The 22039-nt window shown below is 40.5% G+C and overlaps 1 protein-coding gene across 8 annotated transcripts in view; it reads left to right on the top strand.

Annotated features, from left to right (window-relative positions):
* Window positions 1-3550: 3550 nt before the first annotated feature.
* The window catches only part of OCRL (OCRL inositol polyphosphate-5-phosphatase), a 53002-nt gene continuing 34513 nt past the window's right edge, over window positions 3551-22039 (top strand). For 3 of the 8 annotated variants that reach the window (XM_081808273.1, XM_081808272.1, XM_081808271.1), the window contains exons 1-4: window positions 3551-3881; window positions 9737-9816; window positions 13269-13307; window positions 21527-21637. In XM_081808273.1, coding sequence (XP_081664399.1) covers window positions 3580-3881; window positions 9737-9816; window positions 13269-13307; window positions 21527-21637 — 532 coding nt within the window. In that variant the 5' untranslated portion in view covers window positions 3551-3579. Of the gene's footprint in view, window positions 3994-4143; window positions 4338-4700; window positions 4753-9736; window positions 9817-13268; window positions 13308-21526; window positions 21638-22039 lie in introns of those variants that run through there. The other 5 variants (XM_081808276.1, XM_081808274.1, XM_081808275.1 and 2 more) reach the window with 4 other exon arrangements.

Here is a 22039-nt window from a genome sequence, read left to right as displayed (position 1 = left end):
CCAGGCACCCCTGGAGGATTTTTCTTATAACTTCTGTTTCCCTCTTCTAGTATCTTAAATTTCTCCCTCTTCGGGGGCCCCTTCCCGTTTGCTTTAAAATGGCTTCAGGTTTTGTCAAGAATTTCTGACTCTTCGGGCGCTTGGGTGGCTCAGTTGGTTAAGCGACTGCCTTCGGCTCAGGTCATGATCCTGGAGTCCCCGGATCAAGTCCCGCATCGGGCTCCCTGCTCGGCGGGGAGTCTGCTTCTCCCTCTGACCCTCCCCCCTCTCATGTGCTCTCTGTCTCTCTCATTCTCTCTCTCTCAAATAAATAAATAAAATCTTTAAAAAAAAAATAAATAAATAAAATAAATTAAAAAAAAAAGAATTTCTGACTCTTCTAATTAATTGAATTAAAATTGTATTTCACTGCTTTTTATTTCCAAGCCTCTTCAGTACATGGTGTCTTGTTTCCATTTCCTCACAATACAGTCCCTTCTCAATTCCCTGTCATCTTGTTTCCCTCCTCACTACTTACTGAAACCACTTACTTAGTGGTCTCCAGTGACTTCCTTGACACATCCAAAAAGTCTGTCTATCTTCATTTTTCCATGCAGCATTTGACACTGCTAAACTTCCCCTGCATATTACTTCCTTGCTTTTCATTTTCATTGATTGTAAACAATTTCAAATGCAGGAAAGTACATAAAATAATATAAACAATATATGTGCCCACCACCCAGTTCTATCGAATCTTGCAACACTAACTTTTAGATTTTGTTTAAAGAAATAAATATTATACATATAATTGATATTACCTGTATGCCTCTCCCCAGTCTCAATCCACTCCCTCCCTTGAATTTGGTTATGATTACGCCCTTTCATGTTTTATATACTATTACTATTTTATCTATGTAGCCATAAGCAACAGATAACATTTTCAGACTTTATATACGTAGTCTACTGCACATGTTCAGCTCTTTTTGCTCAACATTATGTTTTGAGATTTAACTCTGTTAATACATAGCTCGAATTATTCATTTTAGTTTCAAAATAGTATTTAACTTCATGAATACTGTGATTTATTTGTCCATTCACCTGCTGATGGACATTTATTTTGCTTCCCCTTTTTTTTGAGAGTACAAGTAATGCTATAATGAACATTCTTTTTTTTAATTTATTTATATATTTATCTGAGAGAGACCACGTGCACGATTGCACATACATGCTAGTTGGGGGGGAGGAGCAGAGGGAGAGAATCCCAAGCAGACTCTGCGCTGAGGGTGGAGCCTGATGTGGGGCTCGATCCCACAACCCTGAGATCCCGACACTGAGATGATGGAGCTGAAACCAAGAGCCTTTGCCCAACTGACTGAGCCACCCAGGCGTCCCTGCAATGAGCATTCTTTTACATGTCTTCTTGTGCATAAAGGTTAGAGTTTTGCCTGGGTTTATACCTAGAAATGGAATTTCTGGGTTGAAGTGTATTACATATTCAACTTTATTAGGCAATGTCAAATTTCTCTTCACAGCAGTTCTACCAGCTTATGCTCCTTCTAGCAGTGGATCAGAGTTTCATCTGTTCTACATCCTCAACAACACTTGGTATTATCTGAATTTTTAAATTTTGCCAAACCAATAGTCGTGAAATGCTACCTCATCATTTTAGTTTTCAATTTCTCTGAATAGTAATGAAGTGAAACACCCTTTCATGTCTTTTTTTTAAGTTCTTATTTATTTAACTAATCTCTACACCCACCACAGGGCTCATGGGGCTTGAACTCATGACCCTGAAATCAAGAGTCACATGCTCTTCTGACTGAGCCAGCCAGGTACCCCCATCCTTTCATGTCTTTATTGGCCATTTGAGTTTCTCTGAATATGAATTGCTTGTTCATATATTTTGTCAATTTTTCTACTAGGTTTCTTTCTTTTTCTCACTGATTTATAAGAGGTCTTATACATTCTGGACACTAATTCATTCATTAATTTAATCAATTTTTTTCTAGCATATACTTTGTTCCAAGAATGGTTGTAGGTTCTGGGAATGTAGTTATGAACAAAACAGACAAAATTTCTGCCCTCATGGAACTTACATTCTCATGGGGGAAGGTAAATAATAGACAAGATCAATAAGTAAAATAGATAAAATAATGGATAGTGATAAATCTTATGGGAAAAAAATGAACATGGAAGATGAATGAAGAGACATGTTTTTGTGAAAGTGGGTAAGGAGATTGTTTAATTGCAATTTTAAATAAAGTTGTCTAGGAAGTCTTCACTGAGAAAGTGACATTTGAGCAAAGACCTGAAGGAGGTGAAAGTGCAGGAAAACAACAAGTGCAAAGGCCCTGAAGCAAGAGGGTGCCTAGAAAGTTCTAGGAATAACAAGGAGCAGTGTGACTAGGCAGAGTGAGTTGCAGAGAGTGGTGGGAGAGAATTCTGTAAGGTGATGACAGCTAGAAGTATAGAACCTCATAGGTTATCCTTTGTCAGTTAAATGTATCAAAAATATCTTCTCCCAGTCTGTGGCTTGTCTTTTAACTTGTTTATGTTGTCTCGAAGTACCTGCATTTTGAAATTTAATGTAGTTAAACGTATCTATCAATTCCGTTATTGTTTGTGCTGTCTGGTGTCTTAAGTAGTCATTCTTATTCCTTATTCCAAGCTCGTAAAGATATTCTCCTATTTTCTTCTGAAAGTTTTAAAGTTTTGCTTTATCACGTTTGGATCTTGAATCCACTTGGAATTGAATTTTTCCTATATGGTATGAGGTAGGGATCTAGTTTTATAATTTTCTATATGGATGATCCAGAGTCCCAGAACCATTTAGTGAATAATCCATTCTTTTTCCACTGATTTGGAATGCCATATATGTTGCATATCAACTTTCCGTATATGTGTATGAATCTGTTTGGGGCTCTGTATTCTGTTCTATTGGTCTGACCAGCTCCACACTGTCATAATTACTATAGCTTTAAGATCAGTCTTGCTATCTACTCCACTGTAGATTCTTGAGCAAGTAAAAAACACAATTGAAACATTACTCGGGGAAGAATGTTCTTATGGTTATCAACAGAGTAAAACGGTCAAAGGAGAGATCACAAGGACTACCAGTAAAGTGATGGGGATGCAAATGGAGAGAAAACAAGGAATCTGAAAGTAATTCCAAAGAAAATATTAATAACGTTTGTTGACCAGTTGGATACAGAGAAATTAGGAGAAAGGAAGAAAGCACATGGCTTCGAAGTTTCAAGCGTGAGTGGCTGTGTTAAATGATGAGTTAGTTTTGTCATCCAGTATTGTGTTAACCAGTGGGATATGTTGGGCAGGGGGTCTGGACCCGGGAAGTGTATTTGGTCGTTGTCTCGTTAGAGATGACCGGGGGGGGGGGCACAAAGGAAGAGCTAAGATCTGAGCTTTGGGGATTTTTCTAAAGATTTAGGTGGTGGAAGGAAGAAGGGGAAGGGGAAAACATCTAAGAGGTAGGATAACCAGCAAGGTGTGTTATAACTGTAATAAGGATTTCTTTACTGGATTTAGGTCCTATTGGTCCAACACATTTGAGTTCTCTCATAGTTATAGCTGTGTTTTGTTTCTATGGCAATCTTCGAAGCCCACAGAACAATTCTGGTGTCAGGGGCAGTATTTAAAACGCACTCCTCCCTGGATGTGGTAGAGACGCCCCCGGTCCGTCGGGTCTCTCGCTGCAGTTCCGCAGGTTGGCCGCAGGGGGCGAAATCTGCGGCGGCCTGGAAAACTGGCGGGGGCGCGAGGCGCCGCTCTCTCTCGGGTCAGGCTCTCGGCTCTCGGCTCGGCTCCCGGCTCCCGGCTCCCGGCTCCCGGCTCCCGGTGCCCTGCGTGGAGCTGTTCCTCAAACGACGCGCAGCCGAGGACTGTGGGTGAGGACACGGGAGGCAGTGTCGTCGGATCCGCCCGCAGTCCGCAGCTCCACTGAGCCCGGAGGCCGCCGGGATGGAGCCGCGGCTCCCGGTCGGAGCCCAGCCCCTTGCCGTATCCGCCTGAGGGAAGGGGGAGGGGAGGCCAGGCTGGGCGGGCGGAGGGGTGGGGGTCGGGGGAACTGCGGAACGCGGTGGAGGGGTTGGGGGGCGGTTGGGCCCAGAGGCCGAGCGGAGCGGGGTAAGGGGGCCGGCGCGGGAGACGATGCCTTGGGCAGTGGGGAGGGGGGGCAGAGGGGTCGGAGCCTCCTTCCAACCCGCACCGCGCCACCCCTCCCTGGCCGCGCATCTGGAGGAGACCCTTGACTAGTGCCTGCATACTATCGAGGGTATGGAGATGAAGGGTACTCTCCGGGAGCCCTGCGCCCTGACGCTAGCCCAAAGGAACGGGCAAAATGAGTAAGTAACCACCTGATTCCCACGGAGGAGGGGAGCCTGCCAGCTCCCAACCCCAAACCGCGACAAGCCACCCACCCTCCTCCCCCTGAGGCTGCGTGGGCAACAGGTTCAGGCCCAGGTGTGAAGTGCGAGTGCTGTAGGCATGGGGCTTTGTCCCCAACTTCCAAGCCGCCAGATCGTTCCTGGCAGTGTGGTTCAGTGGAAAGGACTCAACAGGCGGGCGTTGAAGCAGGAAGCCTGGGTTTTTAGTTCCTGCCTCTGCAACTGACAAGTGTTGTGTAACCTTGGGCAAGTCAATAATGCTTTCGGGGTCTTGGTGTCCTCATCAGTTAAATAAAAACATTAACTGCCTTTACCTTATAGACTTTGAAGTTGTAACTGGAAGAATAATAAATGCAAAAATGGCTTGCAAAAAGTAAAAGTGTTATAGAAACGCTTGTTAACCTTACAGAAGTGCCTTTTCTTAACCCCATTCAACTGGTTCCTCCAGTCTCCCCACTCCATATTCCACTTGGTTGAAGGCATATTCATTAATTCAGTAATGGTTTAGTGTACACCAGTAACTGCCTCACTTACTGACTTGACTGATAGAAAAAATAATGAAATGTGTAGAAATATAAACAACATTTGGCAGTTTATCAGTGTGTGTTACCTTCCATTCTGCCTTGCATTTAGAAGCTCAGTAAATACTGTTGACTGACTGAATAAAAGATTATTTTGATAAACTATCACTACAGTTGCTGATCTCACTCCCTTTCCACTAATGCCTCATTTTAAAAGTATCCATGGTGACCACTGCGTATCATGGGCCCTATCCCTGTGTGCCCAAGCCACCTCCCTTGGTTGTTCATTGGTTTCTTGACACCAGAGTTTAAAAATCATTGATCACTTAAATCCTGTCTTCTCCAAACATTGGATTTGGCCTAAAAACAGTTTTTCTCAGTCCCTGCTTTTAGACCGTCCAGACTCAGTCAGTCTGTGCTGTCTAATTTACACACAGGATATTCCCACTAACCTAGCCTGCTCTTTTCTGAGACTCTTGGTGCAACTCTAACTGGACGTCAATTGGGCCTATGAAGTAGCTTTTCCCTAGGTCCTGTTTGGTCAGCTCTGTTGGTGTGGTAAATTCATGTTGTTTTTCCCAGATTTCATCAAACCCTGAAAGACCAGTTTAATAGTAAATTCAACAGAAAAGTGAATTGAAAAGTGAAATACCACCGCCACTTCCAAAGGCTAGAATGGGTGGAGAGATGTGACCCTTGGGTAAATCAGTAAATTTTTTGCACTTCTGTTTACTCTTCTGTAAAAACAAAATTAGGAGGATTAAGTAAAATAGCTACATTGTTGAGATGACCACAACCTAGGATGTGGTTCCTTGGTTTGATAGGTTTAGAGCTCTAGTTAGCTAATATGGAAGTGAGCAGCTGGCCTTGAGATAAATGCCTCATTCTATCTGGCCTCCTGTACTAGGAGAACTTTTAAACTTGGAGTGGGGGACACCTGGGTGGTGTTAAGCATCTGCCTTCGGCTCGGGTCATGATCCCAGGGTCCTGGGATGGAGTCCCATGTCGGGCTCCTTGCTCAGCAGGAAGCCTGCTTCTCCCTCTGCCTCTGCCGCTCCCCCTGCTTGTGCTCTCTCTCTGACAAATAAATAAATAAAATCTAAAAAAAAGAGAAATCATTTATTGGAGACACCTGATACTGTCATATCATCTATAATCCTCAGATTCTTGTCTCATGGGTACCTTCTCTGACTTGGATTCTTCTCAGAATTTTTTTACTTTTGGGCTTTTTATCTTAGAATTTGAAGCCTATTACAATCTTTAGTTCTGTAGTTCCTGCTGTCAACCATTGGAGAAATTTAGTTGAGAAAGTAAAATTATAATTAAAAATAAGAGGTTTTTTTGAAATAGGGAATCAAACACTTCATTTTTTTTCAAGGAAAATGGATCATGATGCAACCTGTTATTTCATCTTTAACCTTCCTTGAACAAATCAAAGTATTTCTTAGGCATAATGCCGAGTCCACATTCACAATTTGTTACTCTTTTTTGTTTGACAACTACCAAATTCTAATTTCCATTTTTTAAAAGATTTTATTTATTTATTTATTTATTTAAGAGAGAGAGAAACAGCATGAGAGGGGAGAGGGTCAGAGGGAGAAGCAGGCTCCCCGCTGAGCCAGGAGCCTGATGTGGGACTCGATCCCAGGACTCCGGGATCATGACCTGAGTCGAAGGCAGTCGCTTAACCAACTGAGCCACCCAGGCGCCCCTAATTTCCCTTTTTTTTTGCCATATACCTACTACTTTTCATCATCTTGTTCTGAAAGCATGATTACATTTAAAAAGTTTTTATACTTATTTTAAGCCCTATTCTTGCTACAATTTATTTAGTGCCTAACACATAGTAGATATTGGGGAATTGACTTAAATTCCAAGTTTATCTTTGTTTTGTGATGGATTTTGGGGAGGTTGCACTTTTTAAATTGAGGTATAATTGACATTGTATTAGTTTCAGGTGTACAACATAATGATTCAATATTTGTATACATTGTGAAATCACAGTAAATCTAGTTAATACCCATCACCACACAGTTACAAATTTTTTCTTTTAAGAATTTTTAAGATCTACTCTCCTAGTACCTTTTAAATATACAATACAGTGTTATTGACAGTAGTCACCGTGCTGTACATTATATCCCCATGACTTACTTATTTTATAACTGGAAGTATATACCTCTTGACCCCCTTCATCCATTTCACCCATCCCCTACCTCTTACAACCACTGATCTGTTCTCTGTATCTGTGATTTCAGGGGGTTTTTTGTTTCTGTTTTAGATTCTACATATAAGTGAGATTGTATGGTATTTGTCTTTCTCTGACTTATTTCACTTAGAATAATGCCCTCAAGGTCCATGCATGTTGTTTGTTTCATGATGGCTTTTTTTTAAGATTTTTTTTTTTTTTAAGATTTTATTTATTTGACAGAGAGAGACACTGAGAGAGGGAACACAAGCAGGGGGAATGGGAGAGGGAGAAGCAGGCTTCCCGCGGAGCAGGGAGCCCGATGCAGGGCTCGATCCCAGGACCCTGGGATCATGACCCAAGCCAAAGGCAGACGCCTAACGACTGAGCCACCCAGGCGCCCCCTTTTTAAAGATTTTTATTTATTTTTGAGAGAGAGAAAGAGAGGGAGAGAGAGAATGAGCTGGGGGAGGGGCAGAGGGAGAAGCAGACTCCCCTCTGAGCAAGGAGCCCAGTGCAGGACTCGATCCCAGGACCCTAGGTTCATGACCTGAGCCAAAGGCAGATGCTTAACCAACTGAGCCACCCAGGCGCCCCTTCATGATGGCTTTTAACAGTACAATCCATTTGAAGTTTTACTGCTAATGTCAAACACTGTATTTCACATCTTCATTTCTTTGAGATTATATTGGTTTGTGTTCATTTTCCCCAAAGTGAGCTCTTCCTCCTTCACTCTTGCTTTGTCAGTCTTTATCTAGTTTCTGATCTTCATCTGGGTTTATAGAACTTTCTGCTCAACTCATGAACTTTGCTGGCTGAAAGGAGCCTGCCCAAGGGCGCCTGGGTGGTGGCTCAGTCGGTTAAGCGTGTGACTCTTGATTTTGGCTCAGGTCATGATCTCATGGGTCCTGAGATTGAGCCCCATGTCCAGCTCTGTGTTCAGTAGGGGGTCTGCTTGAGATTCTCTCTTTCCCTCTCCCACTCCCCCTCCCCCCACTCATGCACACATGTTCTCTCTCTAAAATAAAGAAATCTTAAAAAAAGGAGCCTGCTCCATATTCCTCTAGTCGCCTTAAAATATGAACCCTTGCAAATTAGGCAAGCAGAGCCGAAAGACAGCATTAATATTTTTATTTCCCCTTAGTTCTAAGTAATTCCTTTCCCCATGTTATCTCCTTTAAAGTTAACACATTTGAAAAAAAAATTCATAAAGCTAAAACAAGTCCCCCCAAAAGACAACAAACTAGAAATAAAACCCTTCAAAACAATGACATTTTTTTGAAGATTTTTAGTTATTTATTTAACGGAGAGAGACATAGCGAGAGACACAAGCAGGGGGAGTGGGAGAAGGAGAAGCAGGCTTCCCGCTGAGCAGGGAGCCCAATGTGGAGCTTGATCCCAGGATCCTGGGATCATGACCTGAGCCGAAGGCAGACACTTAACTGACTGAGCCACCCAGGCACCCCACAATGACATTTTTTAATGTCAGAGGTTGAACAAATGGTTTAGAAAATTATCTCTGTATATAGTTTAGTTAAACTGGTTCATTTATTCAACCAATATTTATTGAGCATCCATTAGGCAGGAAGGAAAACCCAAGTATGATATGGTCTTTGTTTTCAAAGAGCTCAAATCAGTGAGGGAAATAAATATAACTGCAATGGATGGTGTACGTGCTTTATTAGAGGGGTAAACAAAGGGGATCAGGGCTGGTTCTGCTTCGGGGAATTAGGAGAAGCTGCTAAGAGGAGGTGATATTTGAGCTAGGTCTCAGGAAGAAAAGAAGAGTATTCGTGGCAAAAAGAACCACCTGAAGACTGCCTGATTTGGGGAAGCTAAGAGATGTTCAGAATGGTTGTTTACCAGTAGGTCATACCTTGATTCTGGGCCACTAAGATAAGTAGTAAATGAAAATTAATATTTCTGGAGTGCATAGGAATTTAGAAGTCTTTCATTTCATACTGGGGGGCCAAATTCAGTCATGTTTACCTAGAAATACCATCATGAAGTTGGAAACCAGAGTAAAAACACAAGGAATGTAAAGGCACTGGTTGTGATATCTGCTACCCTGTTGGTCATGGGTTATTTTAACTGATCCAGCTGGCTGGGCACCTCTTCTTACTTCTCCATGAACCTGTATACTTGTTTGAAGAGACAGAACCATTCTTTGGTAAAAGCCATGGGAATACAATATGAAAGCTAATTTATGAAATTTCTAATTCATTTATTCAACAAACTTGAGTGAGTACTGAGTTCCAGGCACTATGCTAGGTGCTAGAAGTACTGTGGTGAAAAGACAACCATAGTCTGCCCTCATGGAGTGCACACCTAGCTACTCTTCACTCTGGTATGCATACTCTAAATGTGTATGCACTATAATTCTTGTTTTTAAGATCGTAAGCTGTGTTTAGGACATAGACTATTATATATTCTTTATGGCGTAGGACAGTGTGGGTATTCAGATACTGATCATCACTAATACCCTCTTAGATCTAGAGCAATTTCTAGCTGTCGTGATGCTCAGATCCAGGGAATGAGATACAGTAAGTCTAATATAGACTAGATTTGTGTAACAACACAGCAGTATATTTTGTTGTTAAATGTTTGAGTTTTTCAGTAGCTATTCGTTGATGCATTCTTCTGTTTCCTAGGTTAATAATCCAGTTGCGCGAGAAGGAACAGCATGTTCAAGATATCATTCCTATAAATAGCCACTTCAGATGTGTTCAAGGTACTAGCTTTAATTGCCTAGCTAGTTTTACAATGTTTTTCCTTGGTCATTATTGCATTGTGTAATACCATACATATTTAAATACCATACATAAAATGAAATGTATTACTCTTTGCATAAAATGATAACATTACTAAGCTACCATGGAGAAGATGGTAAGTGCTTTGTCTGTGAGTGCTGAAGGGTTGTACTGAAATACTCACCTGCTTCCCTGGCTGGGGGTTAGAGATGTATGTAGTCTATTACCTATGTAGGTAGGCTTTTATGCTTATGGACCTGTATGTGGATCTAAATGACATTCTTTGGTTTAACAAACACACTGCTCATTGTAAAGTATCAAGGTCACTTGGATTCACACACATTCAGCACTTTTTCCCCACACTATTTGAAATTAAAACATTTGGCAACAAGCCTTACCAGATTTTAATACCTTACACTCAATTGTGCTGATTCTCAGACCTTGACATTGGTGAATCATAAGAAAATTGACTCCAAGGAGGAAATATTTGGCTTCCTGCCCTCAAATTTGGAGACAAAGAACAGAAAATCTGTTGTTTCATCTGCTACAATGATACTCAAAATTTGGGAGGTTTATGTGGGAGGTGTTGCTTCTGTTATCTCACATTGCTCTAGAAGGGAAATTGATTACTAGAGAACAAATGCATTATGTTTCCAGTGGGTTCATTGGCGTCATCAAAAAGAAAGTATTCTGTATCAGTTGTAGCTTTTTGAAAAACTTGAATATTGCCTTGCACAGATTTTTTTTCTTAAGTTACATTGAAGTTTTTTTTTATCACAAAAGTAATACATATACTGTAGAAAGTTTGGAAAGACTAGAAAAGTATAAAGAAAATAAGTACATTCCCATTCTTCAGAGATAAACACCTAACATTTTCCTTTTTTTCTACACATGTAATTTTTAGGGTGGGCAGAACTCATACTATATGTAATTTTTTGCGTGTTCTGCATGCCATCACATTATGATTGCTTTTCCATGCTATTAATAGGTATGTACTATGCCATTTTATGAAGAGCCCATAATGTAGTTATATCCGTGTTTGACATTTCGGGTTTTTTTTCACTAGTTTAAATAGTAATGTGATGAATATCTCTGTACATAAATCTTCTTGCACATCTCTTATTAGGATTTATTCCTGTAAATAGAAATACTAAATGGGTATGACTTTTTTTTAATGTGTATGACTTTTAAAGACAATATATATTAAGAATTAAAAATGCCTGCAATGAATAGTATCCACATTGTATAGAAGAATGAAATAGCCATTTAGCCTGCCCTGTGTGAGAGGGACATACTGAATAAGGCACCTGCATGCCATAGTAAGTTGCTGTGGTCATTTTACTTTTCATGGTGTAGCACCATTTATTACATACCTAGCCCTTTAAGGAGGTGAAAAGCCAAAGAACATGACCTTAGGTTTTAGCATCCTATTAACTCTATACCTATTTTGTACTATTTCTACAGCTTCTTTTACCCTATTTCTCTTAGTATTCTTTTTTAATAAGAAATAGATGATAGATTGTTAGATTGTTAAATTGTGATCTAAGAAAATATGCATAGTATATACACATAGTAGTTCCCGGTAACAAAAGGAACAGTTACTTCCTTGAGTTTTTACATCCTTTCTGTTTCCCAACCTGTGCATCTATTTTGATAAGTCTATAAATACTTGGGTTTTATTTTTTTTTTAAGATTTTATTTATTTGACAGAGAGAGAGACAGCGAGAGAGGGAACACAAGCAGGGGGAGTGGGAGAGGGAGAAGCAGGCTTCCTGCGGAGTAGGGAGCCCGATGCGGGGCTCGATCCCAGGACCCTGGGATCATGACCTGAGCCGAAGGCAGATGCTTAACGACTGAGCCACCCAGGCACCCCAATACTTGGGTTTTAAAGAATTAAAGTTACTGAAGAACAGTGGGGAACTTACAGTACTTATGTCCTGATGCACTATTGTCCCTTGCTTCATCATGCTAATGAGAATATTGAGGCTATTTTTTTTTAATTTTTTTTAAAGATTTTTATTTATTTATTTGAGAGAGAGAGAGCATGAGAGAGGGGAGGGTCAGAGGGAGAAGCAGACTCCCCACGGAGCAGGAAGCCCGATGTGGGACTCGATCCCGGGACTCCAGGATCATGACCTGAGCTGAAGGCAGTCGCTTAACCAACTGAGCCACCCAGGTGCCCCGAGGCTATTTTTTTAATATTAGACAACTATTCACCAGTAGCTACTGTAGTAACTGAATAATGGGGCCAAATATATAATCCAGGCTTGTGAGGGAGCAAGAAAAGGCTGAGACTACTGGATCTGGCCAAGGGAAATCCAGGGTAATCATAAGGAGTCAGTACCCAGAGTTCAACTAGCCAGGAGGGTCTCACAGGTGCTGTTGGCCAAATCCAGGGAAGTCAGAGAGGAAGAGATGGGTTACATCTAGACACTGGAGGTAAGGAAGGAAGTCCAAGAGAGTCATCTGGGAGAAAAGAGAACTCTGAACTTGGAGACTGTGCTTTGCCCTGTTTTATACTTCCTTGTTGGATGTGGTAGTCCTGATCCCAGGTATTAATTGTAGCCTGAAGGTCAAGAGCTTAAAGTATTCTCTGATCCTAAACGGGGCAGAGGCAGAGGCAGAGGAAATGAGATCACTGGGAAGTTTTCAGAGGCAAAATCTGAGTTAAGAAAGTAATTCACTCTGGGCCTTTGGGGTCACTTCCTTGGCTTTTTTTTTTTTTTTTTTAGATTTTTAAAAATTTATTCATTTTTAGAGAGTGGGGGGAGGACGAGAGGAGGAGGGAGCCCCACACATGGAGCCCACGGAGCCGGATGGAGTCGGATGCAGATGTGGGGCTCTATCCCATGACCCTGAGATCATGACCTGAACTGAAATCAAGAGTTGCATGCTCAACCAACTGAGCCACCCAGGTGCCCCTTGGCTTTCTATAAGAATTATCTAGGGGCGCCTGGCTGGTTCAGTCAGTAGAGCATGTGACTCTTGATCTCGGTGTTATAAGTTTGAACCGCACGTTGAGTGTAGAGATTACTTAAAAATAAAATCTTTTTTAAAAAAAGAATTAACTAAGTGACGCAGTTAGATTATATTAAATCAGTATGTTATAGTTGAGGGGAATTAAACTCACCTTCACTTGAATTAACGTGTTTATATTGCCTGCTATTATCGTTCCTTGATTTGCTTTGAGGTGTTCCATTTGGTTATTCAGTTTAGTTTTCTTTTAGTTGAATTGCTCAATATCTTTAGAACCTAGTGCTTCCAAATCCATTTTTAAAAATGCTAAACAAAAAAGCAAAGGATTTTTAAAATGTTTTCTAAGACCTAGGAGTGGTGACTGCGAGAAGCAGTTATTTACTTAGGCGTATACTTCTTTTAGTTGTAATGAATGGTTTTCTCTCCCCTGATCCTGTTCTTTCTTCTTTTCCCTCAGAAGCAGAAGAAACTCTTTTGATTGATATAGCTTCAAACAGTGAGTACCATTCTGAATGGAATTTATTTTCATTCAACATATATTTAATTGAATACCCACTAAGACCCCTTTTTTGGCACATTTTAATTTTACCATCTTATCCTGTGTTCTTCGTTTCCTTAAGGCAGCCGTACAAGTTAACTTTGCCCCCTAAAAACATTTAGTTTCTAAACATAAGAAAAAGTAGGTGGCTGGCAAGAATCTTTAAAAAGTTGAAGATGTGATCTGCTTCTCTAATGCTGAACTTCTTTGAGCCATCAGTATTTTTACCATCAGTGGTTTTATGTCTTTTTTAACTGCTGTTATATTTTAACATTTTTTCTCAACTCGCTTTTTATTTTTGCATATTAAATCATAATGTTTTCCTTTATTCGTTATATTATTTTGGGAGGCTATAGAGTCCCTCTTGTACTGGGGATTCCTTGCTTGTCTCGGGCTACCTCTTTTTCCTTAAAATAATTTTGGTCTTTTATTTAAGCTCCATCCCCTCAAGGCATCCCTTTATCAGAAAGAACATGGTCTTCTTTCTCACTGTTTCAGTTTTCTCATTTTTATCTGTTTGAAGCAAATCATCATTGACTTTCTGTGCAAGCTGTTCTCTGTTTATCATCTAATTGTACTGGGTTATGGGGAGGAGAAAATGGGCACTTGAATGCTACCTTGACGACTCAGTGGTTGCTATGGAAAAGAGTTTGTGACCACATGAATGTAAAACCAGTTGCCTTATCTTTTGCTTGAGTCCTTGGATGAGTGGGGTTTAGCCCTTAGCTTGGGGCTATGGGTTATACATAATTTTGTTTAGAAACAGTCCCTGTCCTTGCCACCATTAATTTGTATTGAACAGTTTAGATAGGCTTTTTCTGATTTGGGTTTTATTATTCTTTTCTTTGGTCATGGATTTTAGAAGTCTTAAGGGTTAATTCTGAAAAGCTAAATAAAGCTAGCTGCTGATTTCTGCAGGTATCCAAGAGAGCAAATAACTTACTATCTATGTCTTATTGTGCTTAGAAAGGAGAAGGCAGAAACAACACTAAAAAAGCAAAATTTGAGCAAAGGCAGTTCAGTAGTGACTGACATTGCTGTCGAAATAAAATGCCAGAATGTCCTGTTCTTGCTGTAGAAATAGATATTTGATCCAAAGCTGAAAAGTTAAACTGAGTTGTGCCTTTTCTCTTATAAACACCTATTTATGGCATTAGTTCCTTTGGCTTCTCCTACATAGAAATTAGCCACATGTTGCTCTGTCCAGAGTTCGAGTTACTGGATCATAGCAGGGTAATAGTTCAGTAACCCCTTGAATAAAATCCTTTGTTATTTCTGCCCATTTAGTAATATTTGCAGTGAAACCAGATTTTATCTTGATCTTTGGGCTTCATACACAAACCTTTAGAGCATATAGTATGTTGCAGGAGAGAGGCCCTGGGTTTGTTAGGCAGGCCTGATTTTAATGTAAATATGTGTTTCCCCATTGTGTGGATGTTGGTATTAAACATTTTAAAATATTTTTTCTGATTATTGAGGTAATAAATATATCTTCATTATATATAATTTGGAAAATTCAGAAAAGTTTGAAGTATCAAATTAAAATTATGTTCCTGCAATCTAGAGATCACCACTGTAGTTAACATTGTTAGGTATCTCCTTCCAGCCTTTTATTTATGTTTTTATATGACTGGAATCTTTATATGTAGTTTTTGTGCTGCATTTTCATTTAACATTATATTGTGAGCTTTTTCCATGTCATTTAAAATTATTTAAAAACATGATTTTTAATGACTAGTATTTCACCATAGGTATGTGCCAAATTTTAATAAATTAAGTCCTTTATAAAATTAAGACACTCTCAAGGAACATGGTCTTAACTAATAGTTACTGAGTTTTAGATATTTATCTTTTATCCAGCCACCTTATAGAAATATATTTAAAATTTTGGGGGTGCTGTTTATTTTGTTTTTTGGTTTTGATAGACAGCCCTAGTCATTTGCAAATAATAATTTTGTCTCTTTTCTAGTACCTATAACTCTTAGTTTTGCTTCATGTCTCATTACACCAATGAGAATTTTAAGACCAATATTAAATAATGATGATAATCCTTGTTTAGCTCCTATTTTCAGTAAGAATGCCTCAGGTGGTGCTTCATTGTTGAGGACATGATTGCCTGTTGATTTGATAGGGTTTTTTAAAAACCATATTCAGAAACTGCATTTATTTCAAGTTTATGTGGTTTTTAAAATCATAAATGTATATTGAATTTTATCAGATGTCTTTACACTATTTAAAGAGATGGTTATATTATTATTCCTTATTTGACCTATTGATGGACTGTATTATACTAATTTCCTAATATTAAATCTTCCCTTGTTTATTCATTATTTAACAAATATTTGTTGAGTGTCTTCTGTTTGCCAGGCACTGTTCTAAGTGCTGCAGAATCAGTAGAGAACAGCATAGATAAGATTGTTGCTCCTGCTTTTGTTCTTGCTTCTGTGCTGTTTGGTACTAGATGCCTATAATCCATTAATTCATTCTATAAAATATGAGTATCTTTTATGTGCTAGGCACTGGGCTAGGCTCTAGAGATATATCAGAAAGCAATATAGTTAGGTTATATCATCAATCAGTACAGGAAACAGACTTTGAACTGATAAATGTAAATACTTACGTAGTTGCAGTTTTGATAAATGCTATCAAGGAGAAATACAAAGAGTTTATAAGAGGGTTAACTAAATTAGGTGACATGGTCAGGGAAGGCCTCTTTTTTTTTTTTAAAGATTTTATTTAATTGACAGAGACACAGCGAGAGAAGGAACACAAGCAGGGGGAGAGGGAGAAGCAGGCTTCCCGCTGAGCAGGGAGCCCGATGTGGGGCTCAATCCCAGGACCCTGGGATCATGACCTGAGTGAAGGCAGATGCTTAACGACTGAGCCACCCAGGTGCCCAGGGAAGGCCTCTTTAAGTGACATTTAAATTGAGACCAGAGGGGCTAAGTAAGAGAGGGGTAAAAATGGAGAGAAAAGTATGCCAGGTAAAAGGAACTACATGTGTAAAGGCCCCAAATTGGGGAAGTAGCTTGACACTTTCTTTGAAATGAAAGAAGGCCAGGGTGACTGGAACAAGGCTTAGGCATCAAGTTAGGATGGGCTAAGGCCGGATCCAGTAAGATCTTGTAAGCCATGTTAAGGAATCTGGATTTTTACATTTTAAAAATGGGAAGAATATGAAGGATTTTATGCCAGGGTGTCATCATTTGCATGAAAGCCAGTTAGGAGGCTGTTTCAGGAGTTTAAGCTTGAGGGGCACCTGGGTGGCTCAGTCAGTTGGGCGTCTGACCCTTGATTTTGGCTCAGGTTGTGATCTCAGGGTCGTGGGATCTGGCTGACTGGGCTTTGTGCTCAGCGGGGAGTCTGCTGGAGATTCTCTCTCTCCCTCTCCCTCTGTCCTTCCTCCTCCCCACCCCCCGGCTTATGCACACACTCTCTCTAAAATAAATAAATCTTGGGGCACCTGTGTGGCTCAGTTGGTTAAGCGTCTGCCTTCAGCTCAGGTCATGATCTAGGATCCTGGGATGGGGCCCCACATTGGGCTTCTTGCTCAGCAGGGAGACTGCTTCTCCCTCTCCCTCTGCCTGCCGGTCCTCCTGCTTGTGCGCACGCTCTCTCTGTCAAATAAATAAATAAAATCTTTAAAAAAACCTTTTTTTTTCTTTTCAAAAAAAAGAGTTTAAGCTAGAGAATATGAGTATGGTGGCAGTATAAATGGAGAGAAGTGGACAGATTTGATAAATGTTTTTGGAGGTTAAATCAACAGAGGTTGGTTTGGGCATAGGTAGTGAGTTGAAGAGAAGTGTCAGGGATGACTCTTAGGTTACTAGCATGAATGTGGATGATGGTACCATTTGCAAAAATAAGAACATTGCAGAAGGAATGAGTTTTCCTTTGAGGGGGGTCGTGAATTCAGTTTTAGCTATGTTTAGTTTGAGATTTCTTTGAGACATTTGAGTGTAGATGATAAATTGACAGTTGAATGTATGCATCTGAAGCTCAGAAGAAAGGTCTGGGCCACTAGCACATAGATGGTATTTGAAACCATGAGAGATGATGTGATTGGAAATAGAGCCATGCTATCAGATATGGTAGTACTAGTTACATGTGCCTGTTTAAATTAATTAGAAATAAAATTAGAAGTTCAGTTCTTCAGTCACACTAGTCACATTTCAAGTACTCATTAGCCACATGTAGTTATTGGTTACCATATTGGACAGTGCTGATACCAAGTGAGAAAAAGGTTTTAGATTGAACTCTAAGGAACCCTGCTTTTTTAAAGGTTAGATAGAGGAGGAGATACCTCAAAGGGCACTAAAAAAATTAGTGACCAAAAAGAGAGAGGCAAACTAGATGAGTATAGTATCATAGAAGCCTTCAGAAAAGATTATTCAAGAACTGGTCAACTATTGATTTCTGCTGATAGGTCTAATAAGATGACTGAAGAGGATCTATTGGATTTAGCAATTTCGAAGTTATTGGTGACCTTAACAAAGATATTTTAGAAGGGTTGTGGGAGCCAAAGTCATATTGGGGTGGATTAACGAGAGAAATGGGAGGTGAGAAGTGACTGGTGGCTCAGTCAGTTAAGCGTCTGTCTTTGGCTCAGGTCATGATGCTGGGGTCTTGGGATTGAGTCCCTCCCACATCGGGCTCCCTGCTCATCAGGGAGCCTGCTTCTCCCTCTCCCTGATGCTCCCCCTGCTTGTTCTCTCTCTCTCTCTCTGACAAACAAATAAAATATTTTTAAAAAAAGCTCTACTGTGGAGGGGAATGTAGAGATGGACTGGAGTTGGAGGGGAATATGGGGTCTAGGAAGGTTTATTGTTTTTAAAATAGGGAGGATTTAGAACACAATTTAATGCTAATGGGAAGGAGCCTGTGAAAGAGGGAGGTTAAAGATATTGGGGGGAGGTGTCTGGGGAATGATTGTGAGTGTAAGGTTCCTGAGAGAATCGGAGGGGTTATAATTCAAAGAGAAGGTGTCCTTTGATAGGAGCACTCCTCTTATACCAGAAGGGAAAGGAGACGTTCCATGTGATGGCTTCCATTTTCTCTGAAGCCTGAGATGAAGTAATCCACTTGGAATGAGAGGGTTTGAGAAGAGGGGATCCAAAAATTAAGGATAAATGAGGAGGTGTGAAATGGTTGTTCCAGATAGCAGTGAGAGACTAGTTGACTGTGGAAACTTAGATGACTTCCTATCATAGAGGGCCCAGTTGAGGTTAGCAATCATTTTATAATAATAGGGTGTGTGTGTGTGTGTGTGTGTGCGTGTGTGTGTGTGTGTGTGTGTTTACTCCCTCTGGAGTAAGGCAGTTAGTTGGATTTCTGAGGGTTCAAAGTTAACCAGGTAGGTGCTGTGGAGGAACAGGGTGGTAAGGCGGTAGGTGCTGTGGAAGAACAGGGTGATAAGGCAGTTCTGAGCTTTTGCAACAGAGTTTAATGATGACATCTGTTAGACAAAATAGAAAGTGAAAGCAGGAGTGAGCGAATGGATACTAAGAAAGTAGAGGGATCAATCGGCTGGAGGTTCCCATATGAGCAAGTAAGCTGGAAGTAACAGGTCAGAATGGGATATTTGAATTAGAGATTTATGAGGTGATGGTTTCTATGATGAAAAGGTTCAGAGTATAACTGAGAGAAATCCCAGTAGGGACTGAAGGAGTAGGTGGCTGAGATGGTGGGCCAAGGTCATTGGATGAGGAAGCTGAAGACGTTGATTGTGTTTTCTGCACTAATTTGTAAGGGACCCAAATTTAAGGCAAGAGTTTGCGTGGAGAGGAAGTCATATGAGTCAGGTATTGAATCCTGGATTCACATGTTTTTGGGAGGATGGTACATGATCTCATAGAGGGAGGAGGGAAGGGAAGAAGTTGGTATAACCCAATGGGTGAACCTAAAAGGAAAATGATTTGTCTCGAGGGAGAATAAGAAGGAATGGTCTGGAGATGGCGTTAGGACAAATAAGGACACCAGTCTTAAATTCCATAAGGTGTGAGAGACCATAAACAGCATCCAGGGACCAGCCACTTCACAGGTGACTCTTTGATTTTCAATTTGGATACACTTTAGAATCACTTGGGGAGTATTTTAAAAACTAGCAGTGCCTGAGCCTCACCCCCTGAGATTCTGCTTCATTGGGCTGGGGTGGGACCCAAATGTCTATTTTCTAAAAATGTCTCTGGTAATTCTAATACACCAATAGTTGAGAATTACTGAGAGATGCAGGGAATGTTCAGAGGAGAAGTTTGAGGATATAGGAGCGTTTGTTGATCACAAAGACGCTAGGGGGTTTTGGAAGGAAGAGTAGTGGAAGGTTGGGTCATGGGGTAATTTGTACTCTTTCCCATACAACATGGTGAGAGAGTATCCAGTGTTATTTTGTAAGCAATTTCTGGAATTTTCTGTTAAATGAGTCAGTGTATTTTTTATATTTGCTAAGATTATTATATATCTTTCAAGGATTGTGGGAGAGAGAGATTATGTGTTCTTGTTTAAGTTTCTATCAAATAGAAACAGATCTTTTAATTTTCTTCTATTTTTTATATAAAGTATCTGAGAAAGGGAGGACTGCTTGTACCCTGAAGGAGGTTTTCCCTGTATCTTCAAGGCCGTGATAATTGACAGCCTTTATTCATGCCCTTTGTTTTTTTCTTCTCCTTACGGTAACACCCTCACTAATTTTCTTATCTGTGGTCCACTTGGGTGCCTTCTTTTTCACATTTTTCTCTATTTTTTATCTCTTTTCTTCTAATTGCTAAATCTATGAAGATAGAAACATAAGGAAATGCAAAGGCAAGAGAGATTCAGAAGTGGATTTCCAACATAAGAAACTAAGATTTCATTTCATTCTTTTTTTTTTTTTTTAAAGATTTTATTTATTTGACAGAGAGAGACACAGTGAGAGAGGGAACACAAGCAGGGGGAGTGGGAGAGGGAGAAGCAGGCTTCCCACGGAGCAGGGAGCCCGATGCGGGGCTCAATCCCAGAACCCTGGGATCATGACCCGAGCTGAAGGCAGACGCCTAACGGCTGAGCCACCCAGGCACCCCTCCATTTCATTTTCTCATCTCTGTCATTTACAAGTGTGAGGGAGTCTGTTTCAACAGTCGTCTATTAAATGCCTTCTCTCTGTGAAGTCTGACAGGTTCAACAGTCATCTATTAAATGCTTCTCTGTCTGTAAAGTAACCAATCATCCTGGTTTGCCTGGGACTTTCCCAGTCTTCACTTTGAAAGTCCCGAGTCCTGAGAAGCCCTTCCGTCCCAGACAACCCTAGGAGATCATCGAAAGTGTTGTGTTGGATTACCTGTATGTGCAGTCTGCCTCTTCTCTCAAGGAACTTACGGTTTCCAGGGGCATGAGAAAGCAATATATGTACTAAATCAGTTAAGAATATAAACAAATACATGGGTTTCCTGGATCACCATATCCAGACAGTTGATACATATGATAACTAGGGCGTCAGAAAAAGGGAGACAGTATGTTATATACATAAGAAACTAATGTCCTAGATCACTTTGCTGCTCATTATACTGTTTTCTGGTATAATGGAAATGCTTGAACTGGACCACTGTTGGTCATAGGTCATTATATTGCTTTCGTACATTTATTCAAGACATGCGTTTTTTACTTGAGGTAATGAGGTATAGGTGCTTCTTTTCAGAATAATTCAAACCAATCCCACTATTCTTTTCTTTTTAAATTAGTTTATAAATTCAATTGCCTAGGTACAGTCTATACCTAGGAGCAAACCATCTCATTTTCTTTATTCCCTTTATGCTTCAGATACTCTATATAATCTGGATTTGAAATGGTAGAAATTTCCAGCTGGGAGATGGGAGGAGGGTGGTTGGGGAAGTGATCTTTCATTGGAATTTGGTCCCTGCATTGACATTGGGGAGATAGAACATAGGAGAACTGATTTTAGTATGTATCATATCACTATAATTGGGCTGCTCACTGACACAGTTCATCAGCCCTTTAGATTTCCCTCCCTGTATTCCGCCCCCCACCCACCAAATCCCCTGATCCTATAGACATGTTTCCTACATTAGAGGTCTTAGAATATTTGTGATTTGGACCTTCTCCTGTTAAACTGATAAGTTGAGAGTGTGACTCCGAGAAAGCATGTATTCCATAGCTATATGTGTGTGGATTTCACTTCTTTTTAGGTGGCTGCAAAATTCGGGTTCAGGGGGACCGGACCAGAGAGCGGCGCTTTGAAATCCCTGATGAGGAACACTGTTTGAAGTTCCTCTCAGAGGTCCTTGCTGCTCAGGAAGGTAACTCAAGACTCAGCAGTTTTCTTTCTGCTCTTTGAATGGCAGTGAAATTCTGACATGCTAATGCAGAGGCAAGCAGCCATTAGCAAAGTACCTCACGCCTTCAGTCTTTAGTGCTGATTTTTCTGCTTTCAGGAACAAACCCAGGGTTAGGTTAGGGAACAAGTCTATTCAGCTGTAAGGACACTGAGCCATTTTTCAGAATCTTCAGTGTCACAGCATGGACAGTTTCCTGAAGACTATAATCCTCCTTCTGCTCCCAGATGATCCCAGAGCTGCCCTCATTCTCTTCGTCTCTTCCTTTACACTTAAGAATGCTTCTGGCCCCTGCATTTGAGGAGTGCTGAGGGAATGGCTTTTGGTTATGGTAAATCCCACTCAATGAAGGGCTCCCCTGTTTCT

Source organism: Leptonychotes weddellii, chromosome X (assembly GCF_054177405.1).
Source record: "Leptonychotes weddellii isolate Sample4059 chromosome X, ASM5417740v2, whole genome shotgun sequence".
Lineage (NCBI taxonomy): Eukaryota > Metazoa > Chordata > Mammalia > Carnivora > Phocidae > Leptonychotes > Leptonychotes weddellii.
Note: the sequence above shows the minus strand (reverse complement) of the source record. Positions and strands in the feature narration are given on the sequence as shown.